Raw genomic sequence first — 26481 nt, 5'->3', positions numbered from 1 at the left:
TTCGGTCACTTTTATTGCTTTCGGACAGATTCTGACAACTTCCAAATTATGTTTTTTTATTTATAGCATTTTGTCTCTTTGTTTATCATTGTTTTGTGTCACTCCAGTATTTTGTTACGCTGCCAGGAAAATACATCTCTGGGGCTTGAAAATAATATAATCACTACATCTTGGGTTTACTAAGAGTAGAGAGTGAATAATTGAATTAGTGCTCACAGATTGTAACATAACCCAGTGATAAGTTTGAGGGCCGACCAAGATCAACCACATCCTAACATATTTTGGCTTAACCGTATGATTAGCCTGCTTACACCTAACGTAAGATGTTCTTAAGTAAAGTTCAACATTTTTTTTTCTATTTCCATCAATGTATCAGAATTCTAGGCCTCAAACTGACAATCCAATCTTGAACTTGCTAGGCTGCTGAATTTCACTCTGTGTACCCAAAGTAGAAGATGTCTCACCATTCTCATTGTTCAATTGAAAGTCGTCTGTTTCATATCAACCAACGTCTGTAATGATGCATGTATAGGTAATTCAGAATGACCATATCATGTTGAGACCTTTGAACCGTGCCTTTTAAAAGCCATGCTCTACCACCATGCTATTGGCCTTGGCTTTTTACCAGGCCTTCTGCATTTTTACATGACGACTTGAACCCCAAAGTATTAGAACATTTACCCTGACTGGCTTCTGGAAGTCTTATCTTTTACCTTGTCAAAGTCAACTTGCTACTTCAAAATGACTGCTTACTGTATATTGTACAGTTCAGCAGACAAAAATCAGGTTTTTTTTCAAGGTTTTATTGATCAATCGAATTAGTAGAAACACCACAGAGCTTTTCCATGGAAGTCTGAAGATTTGCAGCAAAAAAAACAAAGGTGACAATAAGTAAAAAACGACATTTACTTCATTACAGTATAGAACAATGCAGAGAGTTCTTCTAAACCTCATATTCAAACAATTATAAAAAAGACGTCATTCTTTCATCCAACCCTCCTTCACAGATACAATGATGAAGAGGACATTGATGCTGTAAGGAATTTACGGCGCTCATGTTAGCTCCTTTAGCAGCAGCAAATCACGATAGAGATGATTGTAAACTAAGGTTGGTCCAGATTACTTATAAAATGTTTTGGTTTGCAAAGAGAGTTTTTGGATATATTATATAAACTGAAGGCACTGTCAACCCATATTTAGATATAAAACCTGTGTGATCAATGTGTTTTGTACTTTTCACTGTCATGTTTAGAATAGGAAATGGTTTGGAAACCTGTGTTGGCTCAGGTGCCATGATAGGGTAGATTGCTGTCATCAGAACCATGTAATTATAGAGTTGGGCCATTGAGATTTCTGCATTTACATGACACTGCAACATTCTATTGCAGCCATGTTAGCTCCCCATTAACATTACATGGGGAGCATTGTAACATTCTGTTATGTAACAGAATGTCTAGGACTCAACTACATGGCTCTGCCCATAGAATTAGGAATGAAAACACAAAATAATAATTTAATAGGATCCATGACTCTGCCTGCCATTATCAGCGCATTATAGAGCTATGTGGGTATATGACATCACCCACTCTAGTGAATGAGGGAATCTCTCTGTTTCTAAGCCTGTAGAGACAGCACCAGGACTAGTAGACCCAGAGCCCAGAGAGGACTAGGCCAGGCCAGGCCCACAGAGCCACTGAGAAGGTACTCCACCCGGGACCAGGAACCGTTGTTGGGCAGAGGCAGAATCCCCAGAGTCCTACACATCAGGTTGTACACATCCACTGCTCTGATAGGGGCCGCACGCACATTCCTCTTGAAATCTGTAGGTAAGACAATTTGTTGATTATTATACCTGTGGATTTTATCATGGCAAAGACAGTACAGAAAAGTATAAATTATTTTCTGGGTCACTTCCAAAGTACATCAGTGTTATTTGAGGTGTTTGACTCATGATAATGATAAGAGTCATAACAACACTGATTAGAATATTGAAGTTCAATAAAAAGTTAGGCAGTACAGCTCAGATCATGTTAATGATCACTATGAGAGTGATGATTTAGTACACAGGCACTGTGTTTACCATGTACAGTACATTGGGATCCTATATCTATATATACACACACACACACACTGAACAAAAATATAAATGCAACATGTAAAGTGTTGGTCCCATTTTTCATGAGGTAAAATAAAAGATCTAAGAAATGTTCCATAAGCACAAAAAGTGTATTTCTCTCAAATTTTGTGCACAAATGTGTTTACATCCCTGTTGGTGAGCATTTCTACTTTGCCAAGACAATCCATCCACCTGACAGGTGTGTCATATCAAGAAGCTGATTAAACAACATGATCATTACACAGGTACACCTTGTGCTGGGCACAATAAAAGGCCACTAAAATGTGCAGTTTTGTCACACAACACAATGCCACAAATGTCTCAAGTTAGGCTGTGACTGCAGGAATGTCCAACAGAACTGTTGCCAGAGAATTTAATGTTAATTTCTCGACCATTAGACGTCATTTTAGAGAATTTGGAAGCACATCCAACCAGCCTCACAACCGCAGACCACATGTAACCACGCCAGCCCAGGACCTCCACATCAGGCTTCTTCACCTGCGGGATCGTCTGAGGAAGATTAGGGCCTAATGAATTTATTTCAATTGACTGATTGCCTTCTATGCAACTCCGTAATATCTTTGTAAATGTCGCATTTATATTTTTGTTCAGTATAATTCTGTCTATAAAGGCCTACTGGTCAGACAGTTGTTACCTGGTCCCTGTGCTAAGAAGAAGCCCCGCATGTCCACAAACTCGTTGTCGTAGCCGTGCCAACCATGCTGCCATCCCTGCGGCTCTGGTGAACTGCTGTTCTGCCAGAAAGGCAGTTTGGACTTGCTCTGAAAACAGAGGCAGCCATGTCAGTACGTAATGGGTTAAAAGGCAGTGGAATGAAGGTTAGCCTACATGTTCCAATGTTGCTCATTTGCTGTACATAAATTGTTCCAAATTACACTATATTTCCTATATAGTGCACTACTTTTGACCAGGGTCCATAGAGCTATAGTCAAAAGTAGTGCACTATATAGGGAATAGGATGCCATTTGTAATGTAAACTAGGTATATCATCACTGAGATGTGTCAAAGCCTTACCTCTGTTATGAACCAGCCAGGGTCAGCCACCAGGGTCAGACTGGAGACAAACTTCCCCCCCTTGTAATGGAAGCGATCAGGGACCTGATTCCTCCTGTAGACATTCATGTTCCGTACACTGCTCAGTGCTCTGTAGACCTGCCATCAACACAACTCAGATTCACTACACATTTTATTCATGTTTTTTCTCCCTGCTTTGCTCAGGGAGAGGTGCAAATTGCATACCACTCTACATGGTACATGTACATGGTACTCTCTACATGGTAATGACATATGGGACCTTCGCCTGTACATTTGGATACAGAAGTTATGGCTGGCTTGACTGAGGCCTTTCATATACATTGTTACGGCGCAAACGTTTTTGGAAATGTTTGATTTGACAGAGAAGAGTATTCAAGTGACTAAATGTGCCAACATGACATGTTTGTTTCTGTTTACTCTGGCAGAGAGGAGAAATCAAGGATGCATGTTTTTTCCAGTGTCTTGGCTGGGTTGAAAGACAATTGGCCTGTATGTATGACAGAAATGGAAATCAATTTACCTCCTCATATTTAGCTTGTTTTGGCCACAGACTGACGACAGGCCCCCGGTCCATCATCTTGACAACGTCAGACATGTTTATGTACGTCACAAGCTCAATGACTTTCTCCATCCACTTGATCTCTGTCATCCCATGGTCGGAGAACATGATGACGTTCAGCTCGTCACGCAGGTCCTTCTCCTGAAATACAGCAGGGTGGTGGTGACCTGTTCAGATCAAAAGCTGTGTCCCGTGTCCCAAATGACTCCCTATTCCCTATATATAGTGCACTACTTTCGACCAAGGCCATCTGGTCACAATGTCCGCTCAACATTCTCACCACAATCAGTAGGCTATGTCTGTTACTTTGTACAAATCATTGTAGAATGGAAACATTTTTGCTGGATTGAGTTGTTCATTTTTAGTCTCTTTTCAATGTTTGGAAAACAATATAGGGCCTAACCTTAATTTTTTGGTTTAGCACCTGGAAGGCGATGTCCAGCCTCTGAACAGCAGTCTTCACCTGAGAAGACATGGGGCCATAGTGATGCCCCTCTACGTCAATCTTCTCATAGTACACAGCAGCCATGTCTGCTCTGCCACTACTGATGAAGTAAACACATGCTTGTTGTTATAACACAACAGAATGGCACTACATTCCAAACCTGGCTGATGCCAAAATACCTAAATTTCTTACCGTAAACCATCGAGAGCTCTTTCAATAGAATCTGTCAGATTTCTCTCTGTGGGATTGTAGACGTATTCCTCACAGAACGAAGGTCTCACACCCAGAATCTCCACCTCACAACCTGATAACATGACAGTAGAATCAGGTGTCACATCACTGCTCACTGTGCTTCTAGAATGTTCACGCTTGAGTTCATCTTAATGATCCAATTGGAATGAACATCACTGGAAAGCATTTAATTTGATTCCAGAATATCCAGCATCTGATTCCTGTGTTCTGTATATGACTGGTAGACAAAACATTTAAAATACTTGAATAACTATAATTATATCCAAAACAATGTAATGCCAGAATTGTCCTTACCGGGCCAATAGTACATGAAGACTTTCTTCCCGAGTTTCTGCATGGTTACCCAGATGGGCTCAGACCCGTCCCACCACATTGGCAGCCGACTGTCTGGGTTGATGCCGATTAGGAATTCCTTGAGAGAGCCCTGATCCCACATGTAATTCCCTGTCATTTGGTGCACTTCACAGTACCGGCCTGAAAACCCAGAAATTGCTTTTTTATTTCAGAAGTTAGATATGAACATAGATAAGACTTTTTATGGGCAAAGACTCAAGGGAGAGTAGTGAGTTTGATGTGTGCCAGCTTTATAAGGACATTGGAGTATTTCTGGCCCAGTTACTTATTTTTATCCAACTCGGTCCAAAAGGGTTCCTGTGACTGAAAACTGTTGTCTACAGCTGTGTTTCAGGTCTAAACCATCATTTAGATGTTAACTAAGTTGGTATCCATGATCCCAGACATGAATACTGAATACTTCAGTTATTTTCATTAAGCAACCCGTTGACCTGTAATATTACTGTTCTGTATTTGTTATGGGATATTGTTCTGTATTTGTTATGGGATATTGTTCTGTATTTGTTATGGGATATTGTTCTGTATTTGTTATGGGATATTGTTCTGTATTTGTTATGGGATATTGGGTCATGTTAAGTTTGCAAGCTAACCCTCCAGTGCTTTAAACACAGCCAGCATTCACAAAATAGCTCACAAAATATGATGTATTGTGTAACGGCAGTCAGCCGGATGCTTTTTGGTCACAGAGCCTATGTGGGAGTAAAAAGAACACATGGGCACGTAGGGAGAATTGGATACACTAAAGCAAAAGGAGACACATAGCCTATTGACCTATTTGTGGGAATAAATAGAACACATAGGCACTTAGGGAGAATTGGATACACTAAGTAAGAGGAGACACATAGCCTATTGACCTATTGTGGGAGTAAATAGAACACATAGGCATGTAGGGAGAATTGGATACACTGAAAGGGGACATATAGATAGCTGACAAAAATACACACACATGGGAACCATAAGTTAAGTGCAGGGACACTAATTCACTAAAAGGGAACACACAGATGGCTGACAAAAATACACACACATGAGAACCATAGGTTAAGTGCAGGGCCAAAGAACAGGCCTATAGAATAACCAGACGCATGCTATTTTTTTTAGGACGAAGCAAGAATCCTGCCACCATTATAAACTAACCAAAAGAAGATGTGGGCGTTATTGGGCGTGAACAAGCAGGAAGCCTAGACTGAAAGATAATGGTGGCAGATGGATAGGGGAAATATGTCTATTTACATATGGGATGGACGTATATGCTGTATGTGTATAAATATGAGGGCCAGGGCTCTGGGAAGCGGGGTGTGCTCCGCGGACCATCCTGGCTGGCAATACTCTTGTATTAAAAGCCTGATTGATTTCACAAGTTCTGGCATGCGTTATAATTGATTCAATTATCCACCACATACTTGGCGAGCTTTGCCAGGAGAGACGGGGTCCGGACGCTCTTGGCTGGTTGCGGGATCTTTGGGGCAATCTGACGAAACAATGGTGGCCGCCCAACTATAACAAGGTAAGCAAGTTCTTACAAAATAGTTGAAATGTTTGGGTAGATTGCTTCAGAGATCCTGTATCAGCGGGGGGAGTGTCAAGTAGGTCTCTCTTTTAAATTTCCTAAAACTACAGATTAAAGAACTTTTGAAATTCAATAAAATTGCATGTGTGTGTAAACTTGGGAATTGTATAGCAAATACAAACGTGCATGCATGTCTGGTAGTATATAGGCAGGGGCTGTGAACTTCGCTGGTGTTGGGTGTTTGGACGGAGGGCGCGGGCGATTGCTCTGGTCAGGCTGCTTGGGCGGACCTGTGTGTCTGGTTTAATTGGGGGAGTTGTTCCGTCTGATTCAGTTTGGCCGGGCTCGACCGTTTCAGGACCTGTTTTGGAGTGTGCGTAAACACACCCCATTCAACCTGGGCGAGCGACCCGTGTCGGGTGCGTGATTCGGACTGCTCCCTCGGTGGGCCATTCATATAGGGGACTTTCGGGCGGCTTGTTTGGTGTGATTGTCGTGTGCTCTCTGGCTGAACGGCTGGGACTGGGCGCAGGGCTACAGCTTTCTGCTTATATGGTTAAAATATAAAAAGTAGATAAATAAATATTCGTGGCTACCGCTCCATAGAAGAGGTCTGAACGGACGAATATTTAGAAAGTAGAATAAAAAGTAGCGAAATAAATATTCGTGGCTACCGCTCTATAAAAGAGGTCTGAACGGACGAATATTTAGAAAACAGAATATAGAAAACAGTGAAATAAATATTCGTGGCTACCGCTCTATAAAAGAGGTCTGAACGGACGAATATTTAGAAAGTAAAATAAAAAGCAGTGAAATAACTATTCGTGGCTACCGCTCTATAGAAGAGGTCTGTACGGACGAGTATTTAGAACGCAGGAAAATGTTGGCCTGATTGTGCGACGTTCAACTGCAAAAAGAAATCCTGCGATTACAAAACGCTCCGTCTAGCTAAACGGGGGTTTATAAATCAGTAGGTCACGCCGCGATATTGGTCTAATTATTGGATAAAGATCAGTACGGGGTGGATGAATGGGATATGAAAACAAACTGATCCGATTGGACAGTTGCAGTATCGTATCGTAGAAATCCTATAGTCTAGACTTATGTTGAGGAAGTGAAGTAAGTCGATAAAGACATTGTAGGTCGTTTTTAGGCAAAAACGAAGGGTATGTGTGAAAAATCCTACAGGATAATTTAGGCTCATGTGGAGGAAGTGTATTGGGTTTAGAAATAGACTGTGTTGGTTTCAGATAGGAATAAAAGGTTGAATGAATGAATGGAAATAAACGCATGAATGTGAAGAGTGATATGACGTAATTTTGTGTGAAGATAGAACTGTAGAGATAAGAACAGGTTGTGTGTACTTAGACAGAACGTCCAGAAGAGGGAGTGCGCAACCTTCCTGTGACAGACTAGAAAGGTTGAATGTTTCTGACCGACAAAAGTAGTCCTCTATCACAGTAGACACAATCATAGAGTGATTCTTATCATAACCTGAGTATTATTATTAGGTATAGGAAACGAAAGTAAGGATAAACAATAGATAGGTGTTGAAACTAGAAATCAATAAAATAATTTAAGAAGCATAACCCAAATAGTATAAAACGAGATAGAATAGTGTGTAATATAAAAAAGAAAGCAGAATCCCTAATAAACTGAAATTATACTATGGCATTAGAAATAAGTTTAAGTCAAGTAGGATAAGGAGTAATGATTAAATAAAATCCAGGACACATGTATAACTCATAAACTGTGCAGGCAGAGTAAGGAGGAAAAATAGACAATAGCCCCTCTGTGTACACAGAGGCTAGGGTCTAAAAATAGCCTGAAGGGCAGAAGGGGGTGCTGAAAATAGTGAGAAGGAAAGGAAAGGAGAGAAGTTGGCCTCACTAATAAGTTGACCATAGGATCAAACGGCTAGGATTAAGAAAGAAATAAAAGGCGGAGATAATATAAATAAAACATTAGATATATTATCCTTAGAAATTGATTAAGAGCCATAATAACAGAACAACCAAACGAACAAAATGAATAAAACACCGGTAGAGATCCTAGGGGCAAGGCATCCACTGAGCAAAGAAGAAATAATGAGAACTTCCATGAAATGGGAGAAACGCACAAAAAAACTGACCACCAAATGGCCAGCGGAGGGAACATTGGATGTCTCTGTGTGTGAGGAAATGGAGACACTGATAAAGAACTACAAACCAAAGGACAAGAAACAAAAAAGAAGAGATAAACGGGAAAGAGAGAATGAAATATTAAAAATGTTCAAAGAAGAAGGAACTGGTTTGTTAAAAAGCATGAAAACAGCAAGAGAAATGCTGAAGAGAGATGACAAGGCAACGGAAGGAAAAGAGTGGGTAACTAAACCTCCACCTTATTCCAATGGGCAATTTCCAATGGTAACAGGACGGGTGGACATAAGCGGTGAAGTAGAACTAACAGAAGGGAGAGAGGGGGCTGTCTCACCTGGATCAACAGGGGCGCCCACTCACTCAACGGAGAGCAGAAAGAGAACGACTGAGAAAAATCCAAGCTCAGAGGAAGTCTTCAATTGTTATGAAGGCTTGAGAGAAACCCTGGCTGCAATGGAAATGGGAGAAAATGAAAAAACAGGACCGCTAACAATGGGGAAAATAAATGGAAAAAAGGTAGAATGCTTTAAGAAAGGTTTGGAGGCACTAGCAGACTACCACGCAAGACAGAGTCTCTGCAGTATGGGAGAGGAAGAAGAAGAGAGTGACCAACACTGTAGAGAGTATGAAATTCAAAAATCAAAGATACTGGAAGAATGCGAGGAGATAAGAGAAAAAATAAGAGCACAGCAACAGGAGAGAGATCAAAACTGGGCTTTACATGAGAGCATGAGAAATGAGCCTGCAACTTGTAGGAAGGCCTTAGGAAAAGAACCTGGTTACTATAAAGGCCAGCTTCCAATCCTAATAAAAGGCACTCAGGGACACTACACGCCATGGGCTACGCAGGACCTGGAGGGGTTGGTTATCCGTCTGCCAGATCTGAATGAAGGAGCGGGTAAATGGATCAGAACCTTTGAAGAACATACTGTGGGGAAATTACTGGCGGTGGGCGACATAAGGGCACTACTGGCCAGGGTGACGAGCATGCGTACTATGGGAGAGATCATGCAGGACGGGGGCATCGATGGCGCAAATGGGGGAGTGATGAATGATGGACTACTGTTCAACAGATACAGACCAGCCATCTGGCGAGCCTTGAGGGAAGCATATCCCACAAAAGTGGATCCTAAAGCACTGAGGGGCGAAGCCATTGGAGCCACAGAAAACCCAGCCACCTACCTACATGGACAGCTGAAAAGGTGGAGGATGGAAACAGAACAAGACCCTGAGGGCAATGAACTGATGACAACTATGTTCCGAAATTCAATAATAGAAGCCATGCCCCAGCCGGTAAAGAGCAGGCTGGAGGATGTGGTGGGACTTACATCAAAACCCTACAGGGAATTCTGTGACCACGTGGTTCATGCGGTGGAAAAACACAGGAAGGATGAACAGAGACAGATGGAACAAGGAAAAGATATTCAGAGAAGGCTGACCCAATTGCAGTTGGATGAGCTAACCAACAGAGGGAAAAAGAAGGTCCAAGCAGCTGTCACGACCCCTGGGCCAGAGATGGGAACAATGGCTGCTGTCTCCCCAGGAGAGCCACAGCTGTTCGGCCCTGGGCGGGCCCAAGTGTCCACTGCACCGCCAGTAGTAAATGTGTATACACAGCCCCCGAATTGGAATGGTGGGAAAAAACATCAGAAAAACGTACAATCTGATAAAAGCAAGGGAACTGTGGATTCTAGAGGGCCGCCTGGCACCTGTTGGGGTTGTAGGCAAACAGGACACAACAGGAGAGAATGCCCTACACACCCGTGGCAGGATCGGACTGGGGGAAATAGAAATAGCAGACCACCACCGGCGAGTAGTGCTCCGACCCACGAACCAAATCTGAATGGGTGGAATCCAAACAATGACTGGCGAGGCGACCCTAACCAGCCCTCGGGCCCTGTGAACTCATGGTCAGGGCCTAACCAACCCTCAGGCCCTGTAAACTCATGGTCAGGGCCCAATCAACGCTACTAGGGATGCCCAGGGAATCCTAGGGGGAAGGGTCAGTTTCCAATATTAACAACAAAAGCTGACCAAGAACCTATACTGCAGGTTCAGATAGAAAACAGAGGCACACCCATGATGATAGATACTGGAGCCACTTACACATGTGTAAGTCCACACTATGCCTCTCATCTCCCCATGTCGGGCAAATATGCCAAAACAATAGGATTCTCGGGACATACGCAGTTAATTCCAATGACCGCTCCAGTTCGTCTAACAGCTGACGGCAAATCTGCTACAATTCCAATTTTAGTGTCAGATCAAACACCAATTAATTTACTAGGTAGAGATGCACTATGTAAAATGGGTTTACAAATCAAATGTTCTCCGGATGGAGTGATACTTGAAAGAACAGGATTACAATTACCAGTGATAGGTGCAGAAGGGACGGCTAATGTGTATTGGCTAGGAGGCATTGAATCAGACGTAGATAGAACTGTAAGGAAATGGGGTAAATTCATTCAGGCCCAAATACCTAAAGCAGTTAGAGCTAAATCTGAATATCATTGTACAATGCAATTTGACCCACACCAGGACCCATTATTAGAACAACTCTGGGTTATGGGGGCAAATGGACAGAAAGCACCCATAATGTCACAGTATATTATCATTGGAAAACAAGGAGCTGCAATGAATGTGATGGACGGAGACGGGTCTGAATTTGTGCAGAAATGGTTCAATGTCTCAGACTCCGTCCCTCACATTACATTGTTGGTAAATCAGGGCTACACATCTAAAGATCTAGGACCAATGATGAGGGAAGTTAAGAAAAAGAAATGGGACAAAACAGACAATCCACTAATCTTTCATTCTAAGGATAAATCATTTATCAAAATAGTTACCACTACTATGTTGATTGGTGATCCAAGGGAGATAGAGGTTAGTGCAGGCCAGCAAGTGGTGCTAGGTGAAGGACTAGGGTTAATCAGTGAACTTAGAGAAGAGATGGAGAAAATTATACCAACCAAGGTATGGTCGCAACACGACACAGATGTCGGGTTAGTCAAATCTGCTAGTCCCGTCTGTGTAAAGATAAAACCCGACGCCAAACTACCATGGAAAGCCCAGTATCCTATGAAGCCTGAGGCTGAAGAAGGCATAAGATCAACAATAGAAGGACTGATCAGGGCAGGTGTATTGATAGAGATGCCCAGCTGCTGCAATACACCTTTGTTACCTGTCCTTAAAGCCGATGGTAAAAGATGGAGACTGGTCCATGATTTGAGAGCAGTAAATGACATAGCTCAGGATTGCCCTGCTGAAGTCCCGAACCCACACACACTGCTGACCAATGTTCCCCCGGATGCCAAATACTTCACGGTTATCGACCTATGTGGAGCGTTTTTTAGTATACCCCTGGCGGAGGAGTGCAGACATCTGTTTGCATTTAGATATGGGGGTAAAACTCTGTCTTACACGAGGACCCCACAAGGTTTTAAGCACAGTCCGCATTTGTTCAATCAAATATTGAGGGCTGATTTGGAGGAATTAATGCTAGATGGCACATTGATTCAATATGTGGATGACCTGTTGATCTGTGCCTCGACTTTGGAACAATGTCATTCTGACTCACTTAAAGTACTACAGCGACTAGCTGAGGGGGGACACAAAGTTTCTAGAACAAAACTACAGTACTGTCAACCTCAAGTTGAGTACTTAGGGAGAACAATAGCTCATGGGACTAAAGCCATAGCTCCAGGACAGTTAGAAGGTATCAGTAAAGCACCCCTGCCACAAACGGTAGCTCAAATGATGACCTTTTTGGGAATGACAGGGTTCAGCTCAGATTGGATAGAGGAGTATGTAGTCAAAACAGCTCCTCTGAGAGAAATAATGAAAGAAGCGGGACAGCTTAACCTCAGAGCAAAACTAGATTGGAATACGGATGCGTTAGTTGCTTTCGAAACACTCAAGAAAGAGATGCAGACAGCTCCAGCTTTAGCAACTCCCGATTACACCAAACCATTCTTGTTATATGTAGCAAACAGGTGTGACAACTATGCAGCAGCCGTTCTTATGCAAGAATCATGTAGTGGTAGGAAGAAACAACCAATTGCCTATTATAGCTCTAAACTAGATCCGGTAGCCCAGGGATACCCACCGTGCTATCAAGGATTGGCAGCGTTGCATTACGCATATGACAAAGCGTCAACAATAACCATGGGGTACCCTGTGGTTATCAGCACTCATCATAAAATTGTGGAGTTAATAGAGCAGGGAAAATTTGTGCTAACAAATGCAAGGACAATGGACTATATGAGCTTACTTACGTATCCAGATGTTCTCATTAAAAGATGCAGCACTGTGAATCCAGCGGAAAGGGTTCCGTTCGATTTCGAAGGAGAAGCACACGATTGTGTAGCCGAGGCTCTAACATTTACCAAATTGCGCCCTGACTTAGAATCTATTCCTTTAATAGATCATGAGGGAGATAATCTGGAAAGTTACTTTGTAGATGGTTCTTGTTTTAAGGATTATACAGGTAATCATGCAGGGTTTGCGGTAGTCAAACACGAAGGGAAAACCTTTACTGAAGAAATACTTGAACATTGTCCTCAACCGTGCTCAGCACAGTTAGCTGAATTACAGGCTTTGACAGCAGCATGTGTACTAGGAAGGGGTAAAACAGTTAACATCTATACTGATTCCGCATACGCGCACGGTGTATGCCATTTGTTTGGTGCAGTATGGAAACAGAGAGGGTTTAAAAAGAGTGATGGAACTCCCATCCAACATCACGCACAAATTGTTAAGTTAATGACAGCATTAATGTATCCTCGGAAACTAGCAATAATCAAATGTCAAGCGCATAAAAAAGGTAATGATTTTGTCATTAGGGGCAATAATGCAGCTGATGAAGCGGCCAAAAAAGCATCTAAGTGTGTTGTCCCTATTCTCATTGCACCATTGATGGACATGGTTGCTATTGCACCAATCACATCTCCTGCTGAGCTAATTCAAATTCAGGCTCAGGCTGGAATTACTGAACAGACCACCTGGTTACAGAGGGGGGCTTCTGTAGACAGACATGGGATATGGAGAACACATGATGGTGCCATATTAGCCACCACCGCTCTCTTGACGCTACTTATCAATGATGCACATGATATTGATCATTGTGCAAGGGGGGAGGTGATAAGAAAAATCAAAAAACAAGGTTTCTGGTCGCCATATCTACAAGCAACAGTAGATGAGATTTTGTCAAAATGTGAAATATGTGCAAAAAACAACATACGTAAAGGTATAACTACGCCGATAGGTCACATACCGGTCCCAGAAGGACCGTTTAGACACATTGTGATGGACTATGTAGATATGATAAAACCTGTACGGGGTAAAAGGTACATGTTAGTCATCATAGACAGGTTCAGTAGATGGGTAGAAGCAATACCGTCGGCGGATCAGGGGTCAGGAACAGTGGTTAAATTCTTGTCAACAGAAGTCATTCCCCGGTTTGGGATTCCATCCGAAATCAGCTCAGACAATGGTTCGGCGTTTATACAAAAAGTTGTAAAAACAATAATACAGCAGCTAAGAATGAAACAAAGATTGGGGTGTGTCTATCATCCACAATCGCAGGGGATGGTCGAAAGGGTTAATGGGACCCTGAAAAACAAGATAACAAAGATCTGTAGATCTACAGGACTCAATTGGGTAGATGCGTTGCCGCTTGCACTAATGAGTTGTCGCATGGAAACTAACAGAAACACGCATCTCTCACCGCATGAAATGCTTACGGGTCGACCCATGCCAATACCAATGTTAGGAGGACTATACAAAGGTCCCTCTTTAGACATATTGCAGAGTGAGTTGAAATCGTATGTGATGTATCTAACCAAAATACACAAAGCCATATACTTACAGGAGAAAAAGACGGTGCCAGAGGCAGGTCCGGAAGGACCTCCCCCAGTGGTTCCAGGAGATCTGGTCTACGTTCGAGTGTTCCGGAGGAAGTGGGATCAGCCGAGGAGAGAAGGACCATACGAGGTGGCAGCAGCCACCAACACGGCCGTCCAAGTGAAAGGAAGCAAGACGTGGTACCATCTAAACCACTGCACCCGAGTCCCGACGGAGAGAAGGATACAACCCTACAGAGATGAGGACGCAGAGGATGCTGATTCACCAGGCAGGAGCCCGGAGGGAGCAGGAGCAGCGGAAACGATCAAAGCACCAGAGAGTAATCAGGAAAAGGGCAGACCAGATACAAGCCAAGATACGAAAAGCGCGCCAACTAACGCACTCAGAAGAAGTATCAGGGGAAAAGAGACTGAAAAGAAAAGAGACAAACAACCAAAGCCTCTTCCAGCAGGGCCTGAAAGCCCGGAAATGGGGGGGGGTGACATGCCTGTTACTCCTGATGACATACCTGTTGGGGCAGACCTTGTTGACGGGAGCCCTCTACAGTGGGACCCCGAGGTATCACCTGAAGAATGGGAACATCTCTTCCCTGAAATGGACGCCTTCCCAGATGGAAGCCCAGCTCGGACTGAGGAGGGAACAACGGGCGGAGAAAGTGGAGGAGAAACCTCACCAGGAACAACAGGTGAAGAAAGTGGAGGAGAAACCTCACCAGGAACAACAGGTGAAGAAAGCGGAGGAGAAGCCTCACCAAGAGCAGAAGGGGAGATCTTGCAAGGAAAAACGGTCCTGCAGGATGAAAGAAATGGGGATTTCCCCACGATTGACTTTTCAGCTCTTACCTGGTCTCCATAATGAACAATTGAAATTAGGAGCACAACAGAACAATGACCACGACAGAGCAAGAGCAATCGAGGACAAGATGAAGACAATGCACTCACACATGACCAAGATGAATGATAAAAACAGGAAGAGAAGAGAGGAACCGGTCGAACAAGGAGAAAAGACAGGACGTTTGGACAGGTTTAAATTTTCTGTTCCGCCCCAACTTCTAACTGAACCAGGGGAACAGAGAACAGTTTCGGTATGGAAGAAGAAACCACTACCAGAGGAGCCACTCTGTGGATGGACACATCATATGATAAAGGGAGAAGTTATATGGGACCCTAAAGGTTGTGACCTGATATTAACCAAATATGAGGAAGGCTGGGAGTTTATCATGAACAAGATAACACCAGCAGAAGGTGAAGAATTTGAAATTGAAATAGCAAGAACAGGACTGACCGAAGGAAACAGTTACAAACATGTCAAATTGGGTCCCACGCCAGCACCTGAGCAAGAACAGCTTGTAACAACCAAAGTGACGACGACAACGATAGCAGCGGCTGTAACAACCACGGTGGCGGCTGCTGTGACGACCACAGCAACTACCACCAAGATGACATCAACTGCCCTTGCCAAGCAGACCACGGTGACCATAAAGACACCTGTAACACCAGAACCAAAAGGATTCTTTAATGAGATTTGGAACTTTCTGACAAACTCTAATGACTTACCTCAAGACAAGAACAATGCAAAGATGACGGACATAGGTATATCAGACTCAGAACCATTCAAGGACACTATGCAGGAGGAAGAAGTGAAGAACGAATGGTACAAATGGGCTAAGTATACGGCAAACAAACACAGAATGGACAATTGTATTCTGTGTAGTAAATCACCTTTGTCGGATCTCATGATAGTTCCTGAACCAGCATCATTTAAAAACTGTGCCAATTGGAAGAATGATCATTGTACCAAGACAAAGTATTCTATTCCCTTGTGTGACATAGAATGTAGGATTGCTCAGGGGAGCACTAGAGGCAGAATCATGTTGAACGAGACTAGGTTGGGAAACAATGACTGTGCTGCGTATGACATTAAAACTGAATCAAATGGACTCAATTTAGACATAAGTACTGTGGTTAAAGGAAAATATGAATGTTTTTACAGCTATAACACCGAAGGAATAAATGTCGGAAACACCACTGTAGAATGTGATACTATTTGGATACTAGAGACGGCAGGGGTTCGTAGAAGCACAGATAAAGGGTTGATTGTAAATAGAAAAGGAGTGTGTGGTACAATAACCCAGGTTGCGCCGTCCCTCACTATGCTGAAGAATCAGGATAGAGGTATTGCAGATAGTTTCTGGATGTGTGGGAAAAACAAATTAATGAATGTACTGCCAGATGGATGGATTGGTCTCTGTGCTTTAGTTAGAGCAATTCAACAGGTTACCATTATAAAATCACCTCATGACGACTATGTTAAATTTAGAGTTAAAAGGGCGTATGAGAAGGACCCTGAGGTATACCTTGATGCAATTGGACAACCTAGGGGAGTACCTCAGGAGTTCAAGGCAAGAGATGAAGTTAAATCTGGATTCGAATCGATATTTTTGTGGGTTACACCGAATAAGAACTTAGAGTGGATTAATTATATTTACTATAACCAGCAGAGATTCATTAACTATACTGACTCAGCTCTAACGGCGTTGGGGGAACAGGTGCAGGCTACCAGCAAAATGACTTGGCAAAATAGACAGGCTCTCAATTGGCTTTTGGCGGAGAAGGGTGGAGTCTGTGTTATGTTTGGGGATGATTGTTGTACCTTTATTCCTAACAACACAGCGCCTAACGGATCCTTTGCACTTGCTATGAATAGACTTAAAGGGTTACGAACAGAGGTAAAGGCTAATGCTGGGTTTGATTCCCATGTTTGGGACTGGCTGGATCTAGCATTGGGTAAATGGGGAGCTATGTTTGCTAGGATGGCCATTATGCTGGGCGGAGGATTAGTGGCTCTAGGTATCGTATTTTGTTGTGTTTTACCTTTGGTAAAATCACTTGTGATCCAAACAACGGTCAAACAGATGTCGATAGGTAGAGCTAACCTTCCTGTGGTAGTTGATCCTGTACCTGGAAGCCCAGGCCATTATACAGATAGATATGGACAAGCATGTAATGCAGCTGGTGGGCCTCTTGACTGCCCTTTTGGTAATCCTAACTGTCTGTTTGGAGTAGTCCCTGGAGGTGGTTATGCTTGCCATGGTTTTCGAAAAGATGGTCTACCTGTTTATGCTATATCCCCAGAGTCAGAAGAATGTCCACTGGTACATGTCCATGAAGCGTGTCACTTGGGCAATAATTGTAAGTGGTGCACTAAGTATAATGAGGAGGGTCATAATCATTACGGAGATCCTCTGTTTTGTGCAAAATGTCAAAGAGGAGATTGTGATATTTGTAGCAAAGAGGATTGTACTCCTATGTAAGGATTTCATATACCTATTTACTTATGGCCGTGTATGTTCGTTTGTTTGGTTGTGATTTTAAAATAGGTATATCGATGAATATATCTGATTTCCTTTAATTCAAGTTAGTTTTGCCTTCTACAATTAAGTTATTTCAAAACATGTTAGGTAACAGAGGGTATCCGGTTACAAGTGTCTACGGACCATGTCCTTAATCTTCTAACAAAGGTTGGTATCATTGATAACACATTGTTAGAGAGGTGTCTGCGAGGGAGGATCATGATTGAAAACTTAATGTTAGAATGTTGTTGTGTCATTTTTCTTTTGAAACTGCATGTAGGCCTATTATTTTCTTATATTCAAGTATTATTTTCTTATATTCAAGTATTATTTCTTATATTCAAGTATTATTTTATTATATTCCAGTACTATTGTTGTCTATTCCAGTAGTATTTTTATGGCTTCTTATATTCTTCTTATGTTAGTCTTATTGTTTTATTTTTTTGTAGTTTTACACATAACTGAGACAACCTCAGGCAAGGCTATGTACCTACATGCTCATGCTTCACCATAATGTTACATGTATTTTTCCTTATTATTTCTTACCTAGTTAGATCTTTTACTCTTCTGCATAACTAAGAGATGTTTGGTCTAGTTGGTTTTTTTGTCAATGTTTATTATTGAATCTTTTACTCTCAGTTTCATTTTCATGATTTGGAGTTGATTGGTCCAGGTTGTTTGAATGATTTCTTGTATTTTTATTTTTGTGTGGGGCTAATTAGCCCCAGAGGAGGGATTTGTGGGAGTAAAAAGAACACATGGGCACGTAGGGAGAATTGGATACACTAAAGCAAAAGGAGACACATAGCCTATTGACCTATTTGTGGGAATAAATAGAACACATAGGCACTTAGGGAGAATTGGATACACTAAGTAAGAGGAGACACATAGCCTATTGACCTATTGTGGGAGTAAATAGAACACATAGGCATGTAGGGAGAATTGGATACACTGAAAGGGGACATATAGATAGCTGACAAAAATACACACACATGGGAACCATAAGTTAAGTGCAGGGACACTAATTCACTAAAAGGGAACACACAGATGGCTGACAAAAATACACACACATGAGAACCATAGGTTAAGTGCAGGGCCAAAGAACAGGCCTATAGAATAACCAGACGCATGCTATTTTTTTTAGGACGAAGCAAGAATCCTGCCACCATTATAAACTAACCAAAAGAAGATGTGGGCGTTATTGGGCGTGAACAAGCAGGAAGCCTAGACTGAAAGATAATGGTGGCAGATGGATAGGGGAAATATGTCTATTTACATATGGGATGGACGTATATGCTGTATGTGTATAAATATGAGGGCCAGGGCTCTGGGAAGCGGGGTGTGCTCCGCGGACCATCCTGGCTGGCAATACTCTTGTATTAAAAGCCTGATTGATTTCACAAGTTCTGGCATGCGTTATAATTGATTCAATTATCCACCACACCTACACGCTTAGAAAAAGAGGTTCCAAAATGGTTATTCGGTTGTCCCCATAGGAGAACCCTTTTTGGTTCCAGGTAGAAGAACCCTTTTGGGTTTCATGTAAAACCCTTTTGGGATTAATGTAAAAACCCTCTGTAGAAAGGGTTCTACCTGGAACCCAAAAGGATTCTACCTGCAACCAAAAAGGGTTTTTCAAAGGGTTCTCCTATGCGGACAGCAGAGGAACCATTTAAGGTTCTAGTAGCACCTTTTTTCTAAGTGTAGTTTAACTGGCTGAAACAGACCATGCCTAGGACTGATATGATGCAATAAAACAACAAATGATTATCTCTGAGTGCTGACGTCTTCATTCGTTAAAGTTGTTTTACTGCTATGTTCTCTAGGTTCAATTCAGTTGAGACAGTGAGCGAGTGCTTTCTCCCCCACCCTTACAAAACACACACAGACTCAAGGTCATCCACACACACAGGCAGTGTCTCCTCCTCCCTTCCCCTAGCAGGCTCACACTACCCAGCATCACAACTCACAACACAAACAGAACAATTAACATAAAACACAACTACAGTCACAACTCATAACACAACTACAGTCACAACTAGTCACAACTCATAACACAACTACAGTCACAACACTAACACAACTACAGCCACAGCACTAGCAACTAGTCACAGCACTAACACAACTACAGTCACAACTCATAACACAACTACAGTCACATCACTAACACAACTACAGTCACAACTCATACACGACAACACGTTGAGCAAGGACACATCTTTTATTTGAACAACCGTTCAGTACTGCCACTGCTGTTTGTAGAGGCACTCATGCAACTATGTTGTTCCTTATTAAAGTGATGCCAGGAATGTAGCTAATCTCGGGTATTTTGGAGCCACAGCTGGTTAGAGTTACGACATTCAGAAATGACTCAAATAAATGCTCTGAATCATTTTGGTAGCTCAGCCTAGAGTTTTTCCTTTGAGAAAAACAAAAACTGCAGCTGTGTTTTGTTAGCTGCCTGCAATAGTCTCTATGGACATCTGAGGTTCAGTTGAAATAGCACTGAGAGGGTGAATGGGGCCAGTAAAGGACCTTTATAAGGCTACCTATTTACTGTACAGAGATGCTAGAATGAACATATTTTTCCATTATTAAAGTTATTTACTGTAGCTTTTCAGGGGACATAGATTATGCATGTACAAACTACACATTGACACATCCTCTTTGGACTGGATGTGTCAATGTGTAGTTCTTACATGCATAATCTATGAGCAGAATTACTGTCTAACCTCAATTAGGCATGAAATCCCTAGTTTGAAAGCAACTAATTGCTGGCGCCATTTCCCCCCAGGTGGACCAGCCTCCTAGCAATTTGAGTTCCAACCAGTGTCATGTATTCATGGATGCCAAGGGATGCCAGGCGTCCCCAAAACATGAACCAAGAACTAAATACAAAAATGTTTTTTAATGTATCTTTCATCTCTCTGTTTCATACTTTTCCTTCAATTTGCAAGAGGCTGAATGTATCTCACCGGAGAAAGAATCCGAGCAAGTGAAACAGCGCCCCTCTGTCTCAATATGTATAGCCCATCTAACTGATGCTGTCTGGTCAAAAAAAGTATGACATTAATGCTACCCGTAGCATTGAATGCAAGGGAAGCCAGAAAGCATTTGGACTCTCTTTAAATTAATACATTTTTCAAATAATAGCCAATCAGTGTTGAGCTAAACTGAGTGAGCTCAACTGTGAATGGTCCTAGCACTCCCAAAAAAATTGTCAAAGGAAGCCAGTTAGAATTTGGCTTCTCACCAATCACATCAAAAGCCAAATGTCATTGACAGACATTCTTTATTGTTGCATCTCCTTGTGTCGTTGTCCTCAGGTGGTTAGCTAGCTAAAATGGCCCTTTCCTAAATTAACCATGGATGGAGATAAATTAAGTTAAACCACAAGTCCAAATCCCTGTGTGGGCTACTAGCCAAGGATCACAATGGCGATTCTGATCCAACCATAAATTCATACATTGTAGTGCCCCTAGCCTGAGAGGATGGAAGTTACATATGTAGCTAGAAGTAATAGGCTAATGTTAACTAGCTGGCCCAGTGCATTGTTGCCCATGAATAGAAGTTAGGCTAGCGAGCAAGCATTTTAGCCAGGGAGCCTAGGACAAAAAAAACTAATGTTTGAGTCATGGTACGTTTCGGCAACATGAAAGAGAGGAGGATGGATTTCACGTTTCTCTACAAGTAGGGTGAGTCAACATGTTTTTTCTACTTGCACACCCGCACACGCCCACAAACGCACACACAGAAATCATCATAGGAGATTAGATTATGTTGAAATGTTGAAGGAATAGTGGAGATAGCTCCTGCTTTCTTTGCGACATGCTGTAACTCTCTGTGTTTCCAAATCAATAGTTGTTTAGTAGCCCGAAAATGTTGGAAACATTTCCTTGCTTGACAATACTGTAGGTCATGTAACTGTTTGTTACATGCAATATGCTTTGTGGACTTCACCAGACAGATGTTGCTCTCTGTTTTTGTGATGAATCAAAGATGTGGTTGACTTTATTCTGCCACTGTGTCTTTTTCTTGTCTTGGCCTATATATCACAGTGTCAAGGCATTTAACTAACATGTTATAGAGCAAACAATGCAATTGTGACAACAAAGGTTTTAATATTCTTCCTGGCTTGGCTACCCCAGTGATGTTACCCACGCACCACTACTGGTTCCTCGCCATTTGAGTGACAGCTAGCAAGATGCACACACAGCAGAGCGAGAGAAGGAGAGCAATGACGTGGCACACATATCTGCACACGTGACGTACTACGCAATTTTTGGGGACCACTTTTGGCTTGTGAGCGCAACTTTTAGAACTACAAAGAATACAAAAGTACCAGAGAATATATTTTATAATATATACAGCAGGACAGTAAGAAGTACTCTCTCCTCTTTCTATGTGTAGAAACCCTGCAGTCTGTACAGTAAACTCACAGGTAGAGTTGCAGCACTTGGCTCTTCTGAAGAAGCCTCCTTCCCTGACCCCCTCCAAATAAACCAGTCTCTGAAAAGCTCCATCAGCTTTGAAATAGCTTCTTCTGCATGGTTGCAGTCTAGCCCGGCGTGACTAGAGCGCCTTGTGTCAGATGCCCGGGGTGACGGGAGGGCCCTGTGTCAGATGCCCGGGGTGACGGGAGGGCCCTGTGTCAGATGCCCGGGGTGACTGGAGGGCCCTGTGTCAGATGCCCGGGGTGACTGGAGGGCCCTGTGTCAGATGCCCGGGGTGACTGGAGGGCCCTGTGTCAGATGCCCGGGGTGACTGGAGGTCCCTGTGTCAGATGGCCTTTGTCAGCTCTGTTTTGGTTACGTTGTTAATGCACGTGCACAAAATGATGGTAGCAGCCTAAGCCGAGGCTTTGTTGAGGGGAATGTGCTCTACCAAAACAACTTACATCAGCAAATCATCCACAAAGTGATCCGGTGATTGGGAGGGATTTGACAGAATCTGTTGTCTTTCGGGCTTTACTGTTCTTCCCTCTGCACTCTCTCTGCCAGGGGTTCAGCCTGGAGTGGAGATCGCCTACAGCCGCTGACTGAGGAGCCATACAGCCCAGGGCTGTTATCACTGAAGTACTACCTACATCTGTTGTTATGTCACTACTACACTGTCATTGATGGTGTCGTTCACTGCCAGGACTCTGAAGAGGTCCAGTGTTTGGCTGAGAGAACTGTTCAGGTGCAAAGCAGTGTATGTTGTTAGGTATATGAGAGAACTGTTCAGGTGCAAAGCAGTGTATGTTGTTAGGTATATGAGAGAACTGTTCAGGTGCAAAGCAGTGTATGTTGTTAGGTATATGAGAGAACTGCTCAGGTGCAAAGCAGTGTATGTTGTTAGGTATATGAGAGAACTGCTCAGGTGCAAAGCAGTGTATGTTGTTAGGTATATGAGAGAACTGCTCAGGTGCAAAGCAGTGTATGTTGTTAGGTATATGAGAGAACTGCTCAGGTGCAAAGCAGTGTATGTTGTTAGGTATATGAGAGAACTGTTCAGGTGCAAAGCAGTGTATGTTGTTAGGTATATGAGAGAACTGCTCAGGTGCAAAGCAGTGTATGTTGTTAGGTATATAAGAGAACTGCTCAGGTGCAGGTTTCTGCATTATGATGCGTTCACATGACACAACAACATTCTATGGCAGCCATGTTAGCACCCTATTAACATTACATGGGTAATATTTAAACAATGCTATGTCACGGAATGTCTAGAATTAGAACAATATTCAAAATTCTAAAAGTTGGCCTAACTTTAAATATATACAGTTGAAGTCAGAAGTTTACATACACTTAGGTTGGAGTCATTAAAAGTTGTTTTTCAACCACTCTACAAATTTCTTGTTAACAACTATTGATTTGGCAAGTCAGTTAGAACATCTACTTTGTGCATGACACAAGTAATTTTTCCAACAATTGTTTACAGACAGATTATTTCACTTATAATTCCCTGCATCACAATTCCAGTGTGTCAGAAGTTTACATTCACTAAGTTGACTGTGCCTTTAAGCAGCTTGGAAAATTCCAGAAAATGATGCCATGGCTTTAGAAGCTTCTGATTGGCTAATTGACATCATTTGAGTCAATTGGAGGTGTACCTGTGGATGTAGTTCAAGGCCTACCTTCAAACTCACTGCCTCTTTGCTTGGCATCATGGGAAAATCAAAATAAATCAGCCAAAACCTCAGAAAAACAATTGAAGACCTTCACAAGTCTGGTTCATCCTTGGGAGCAATTTCCAAACGCCTGAGGTACCACGTTCATCTGTACAAACAATAGTACACAAGTATAAACACCATGGGACCACGCAGCCGTCATACCGCTCAGGAAGGAGACGCGTTCTGTCTCCTAGAGATGAACATACTTTGGTGCGAAAAGTGCAAATATATCCCAGCACAACAGCAAAGGACCTTGTGAAGATGCTGTAAGAAACCGGTACAAAAGTATCTATATCCACAGTAAAACGAGTCCTTTATCGACATAACCTGAAAGACCGCTCAGCAAGGAAGAAGCCACTGCTCCAAAACTGCCATTAAAAAAAAAGAGACAACGGTTTGCAACTGCACTTTGGGACAAAGATTGTGCAATTTGGAGAAATGTCCTCTGGTCTGATGAAACAAAAATATAACTGTTTGGCCATAATGACCATCGTTATGTTTGGAGGAAAAAGGGGAAGGCTTGCAAGCCAAAAAACACCATACCAACCTTGAAGCACGGGGGTGGCAGCATCATGGTGTGAGGGTGCTTTGCTGCAGGAGGGACTGGTGCACTTCACAAAATAGATGGCATCAGGAGGTAGGAAAATTGTGGATATATTGAAGCAACGTCTCCAGACATCAGTCAGGAAGTTAAAGCTTGGTCGCAAATGAATCTTCCAAATGGACAATGACCCCAAGCATACTTCCAAAGTTGTGGCAAAATGTGGCAAAAAAGGACAAAGTCAAGGTATTGGAGTGGCCATCACAAAGCTCTGACCTCAATCCTATAGAAAATGTGTGGGCAGAACTGAAAAAGTGTGTGTGAGCAAGGAGGCCTACAAACCTGACTCAGTTACACCAGCTATGTCAGTAGAAATGGGCCAAAATTCACCCAATTTATTGTGGGAAGCTTGTGGAAGGCTACCTGAAACGTTTGACCCAAGTTAAACAATTTAAAGGCAATGCTACTAAATACTAATTGAGTGTAAGTAAACTTCTGACCCACTGAGAATGTGATGTGAAGAAATAAAAGCTGAAATAAATCACTCTATTATTATTCTGACATTTCACATTCTTAAAATATAAAGTGGTGATCCTTACTGACCTAAGACAGGACATTTTTACTAGGATTAAATGTCAGGAATTGTGAAAAACTGAGTTTAAATGTATTTGGCTAAGGTGTATGTAAACTTCTGACTTCAACTGACATTCTGTGACATAGCATTGTTTAAATATTTCCCATGTAATGTTAATGGGGCGCTAACATGGCTGAATGTACCATAATGCAGAAACCTCATTGGCCCAACTCTCTAGATACATGGCTCTGGGTGTCCCTCGTTTTCACTCATAACATATGTAAATAGCACAATAGAGACAGTGTGGTTGCCAGGAGGGAGAGGGGCATGGGGCTCTGTTACTGATGAGGCAGAGTTCTACTGCTTGAGGGCCCAGGACAGCTGTGCCAGGCTCCTGTCCATCAATGGATGTATTATACATCCATCACTGAATTAGGCTGCTAGCAATGTCTACACAAGGATTTCAGAGTATGGCCTACTTATGAAATGTTATCTGCGTTCCATTCCATGGTGTAAAGTTTCCTTTCAGTAATTGTTGGGTTAATATTTGTCAACCTAAGTTATCAAATCATTCATTACCAATGAGTCATTCTGCAACAATATTGATGAGAATGATTGACCAATTATTGTTATTTCAGTGTAGCCACAACAGAGTACAAATGGCTACTTTACAACTTTGTACATAAACATCAAACTCCACTGTCACTATTTCCTATTTGTTCAGGCAAGCAATAAAGGTTCAAATGGATTGCGCCTATGAATTTACCATTTAGTAACACAGTATGTCCAAGATAACAAATAAATGGCTCAAGTTCATAAAATCTGATTTGGTGATCAATCATGGTCAACCTTTCGTAGCCTAATCTATATTTTTTCACAGCTGTAACTTTGAGGCACAGTCAGCCAAAGGTAAAATCATCTCACCTGTCATTAGTGAGTAGTAATTGGGGTATGAAAGGCTGGGGAAGTCGGGGGTCATGTAATCCACTTTGACCCCATTATCCATAATCTCTTTAAACCCAGGCAAGTTTTGCAGATCGTCCATGTAATCATATCGAAAACCATCGATGAGGAACACCAGAAGTTTGCGGCTGGCGAGGCAGGATCCCGACAAAAGCACTGCGAGAATGGCGATAGCGCAGGCCAGGCTCAGTCTGGACATGATGGCTCGTGACGGTCCACTGACACGCACATGTAACGGTACTGAACTATGCGAGCAGAGGTAGGGGCCCCAATATGAGTAGAGGCGGGGCTAATGGCATTGTTATAGGGCTAGGCCTACTGCAGTTTGAGAATGAAAGTCCATGCACTCAGACTCACTCTAAGGAAAAACACATAAAGTTTTAAGGCTATTCTTGTTATTTTGTTATATAAATACTTAATAATGGCCTAGGCTTATGTGATATTTGTATTTAATCATTTGTGATTTACGGTAACATATGGAGCAAATTATATTTGCTGTTGAATAAATATTGACATTTCAAATAGTTGAATCAATCAAAATGTCATTGGATTATTGAAGACCAAGTTCCATATAATATCAATCAATGATGTATTTAATACCCACAAAGCAT

The 26481-nt window shown here is 42.3% G+C and overlaps 2 protein-coding genes across 6 annotated transcripts; one reads left to right on the top strand and one right to left on the bottom strand.

The window, feature by feature from the left end:
* Positions 1 to 787: 787 nt before the first annotated feature.
* Positions 788 to 26164, bottom strand: enpp6 (ectonucleotide pyrophosphatase/phosphodiesterase 6). Of its 2 annotated transcripts, none has more exons than XM_021583521.2 (8): positions 25832 to 26164; positions 4723 to 4902; positions 4369 to 4480; positions 4135 to 4276; positions 3693 to 3872; positions 3152 to 3289; positions 2772 to 2898; positions 788 to 1820 (listed from the first exon to the last, which is right to left on the bottom strand). In XM_021583521.2, the coding sequence occupies exons 1-8, from the start codon at positions 26067 to 26069 to the stop codon at positions 1615 to 1617; spliced, it is 1323 nt and encodes a 440-aa protein (XP_021439196.1). In that variant the 5' UTR covers positions 26070 to 26164; the 3' UTR covers positions 788 to 1614. The 2 variants fall into 2 exon arrangements, with proteins under 2 accessions (XP_021439196.1, XP_036826015.1); XM_036970120.1 differs by having other exon boundaries at positions 4135 to 4273.
* LOC110489625 lies at positions 5477 to 19044 on the top strand. 4 transcript variants are annotated; one of them, XM_036970118.1, is made up of 3 exons: positions 5477 to 5741; positions 5820 to 6286; positions 14282 to 19044. In XM_036970118.1, exon 3 carries the CDS (start codon positions 14528 to 14530, stop codon positions 17600 to 17602), a length of 3075 nt encoding a protein of 1024 aa, XP_036826013.1. In that variant the 5' UTR covers positions 5477 to 5741; positions 5820 to 6286; positions 14282 to 14527; the 3' UTR covers positions 17603 to 19044. The 4 variants fall into 4 exon arrangements, 3 of the variants coding, with proteins under 3 accessions (XP_036826013.1, XP_036826014.1, XP_036826012.1); XM_036970119.1 differs by having other exon boundaries at positions 5477 to 6286; positions 14282 to 14974; positions 15014 to 19044; XM_036970117.1 differs by lacking the exons at positions 5477 to 5741; positions 5820 to 6286 and having other exon boundaries at positions 8295 to 14974; positions 15014 to 19044.
* Positions 26165 to 26481: the final 317 nt, after the last annotated feature.

The sequence above is a fragment of the Oncorhynchus mykiss genome, chromosome 31 (genome assembly GCF_013265735.2).
Source record: "Oncorhynchus mykiss isolate Arlee chromosome 31, USDA_OmykA_1.1, whole genome shotgun sequence".
Classification (NCBI taxonomy): domain Eukaryota; kingdom Metazoa; phylum Chordata; class Actinopteri; order Salmoniformes; family Salmonidae; genus Oncorhynchus; species Oncorhynchus mykiss.
This window is presented reverse-complemented; position numbering and strand designations above follow the sequence as displayed.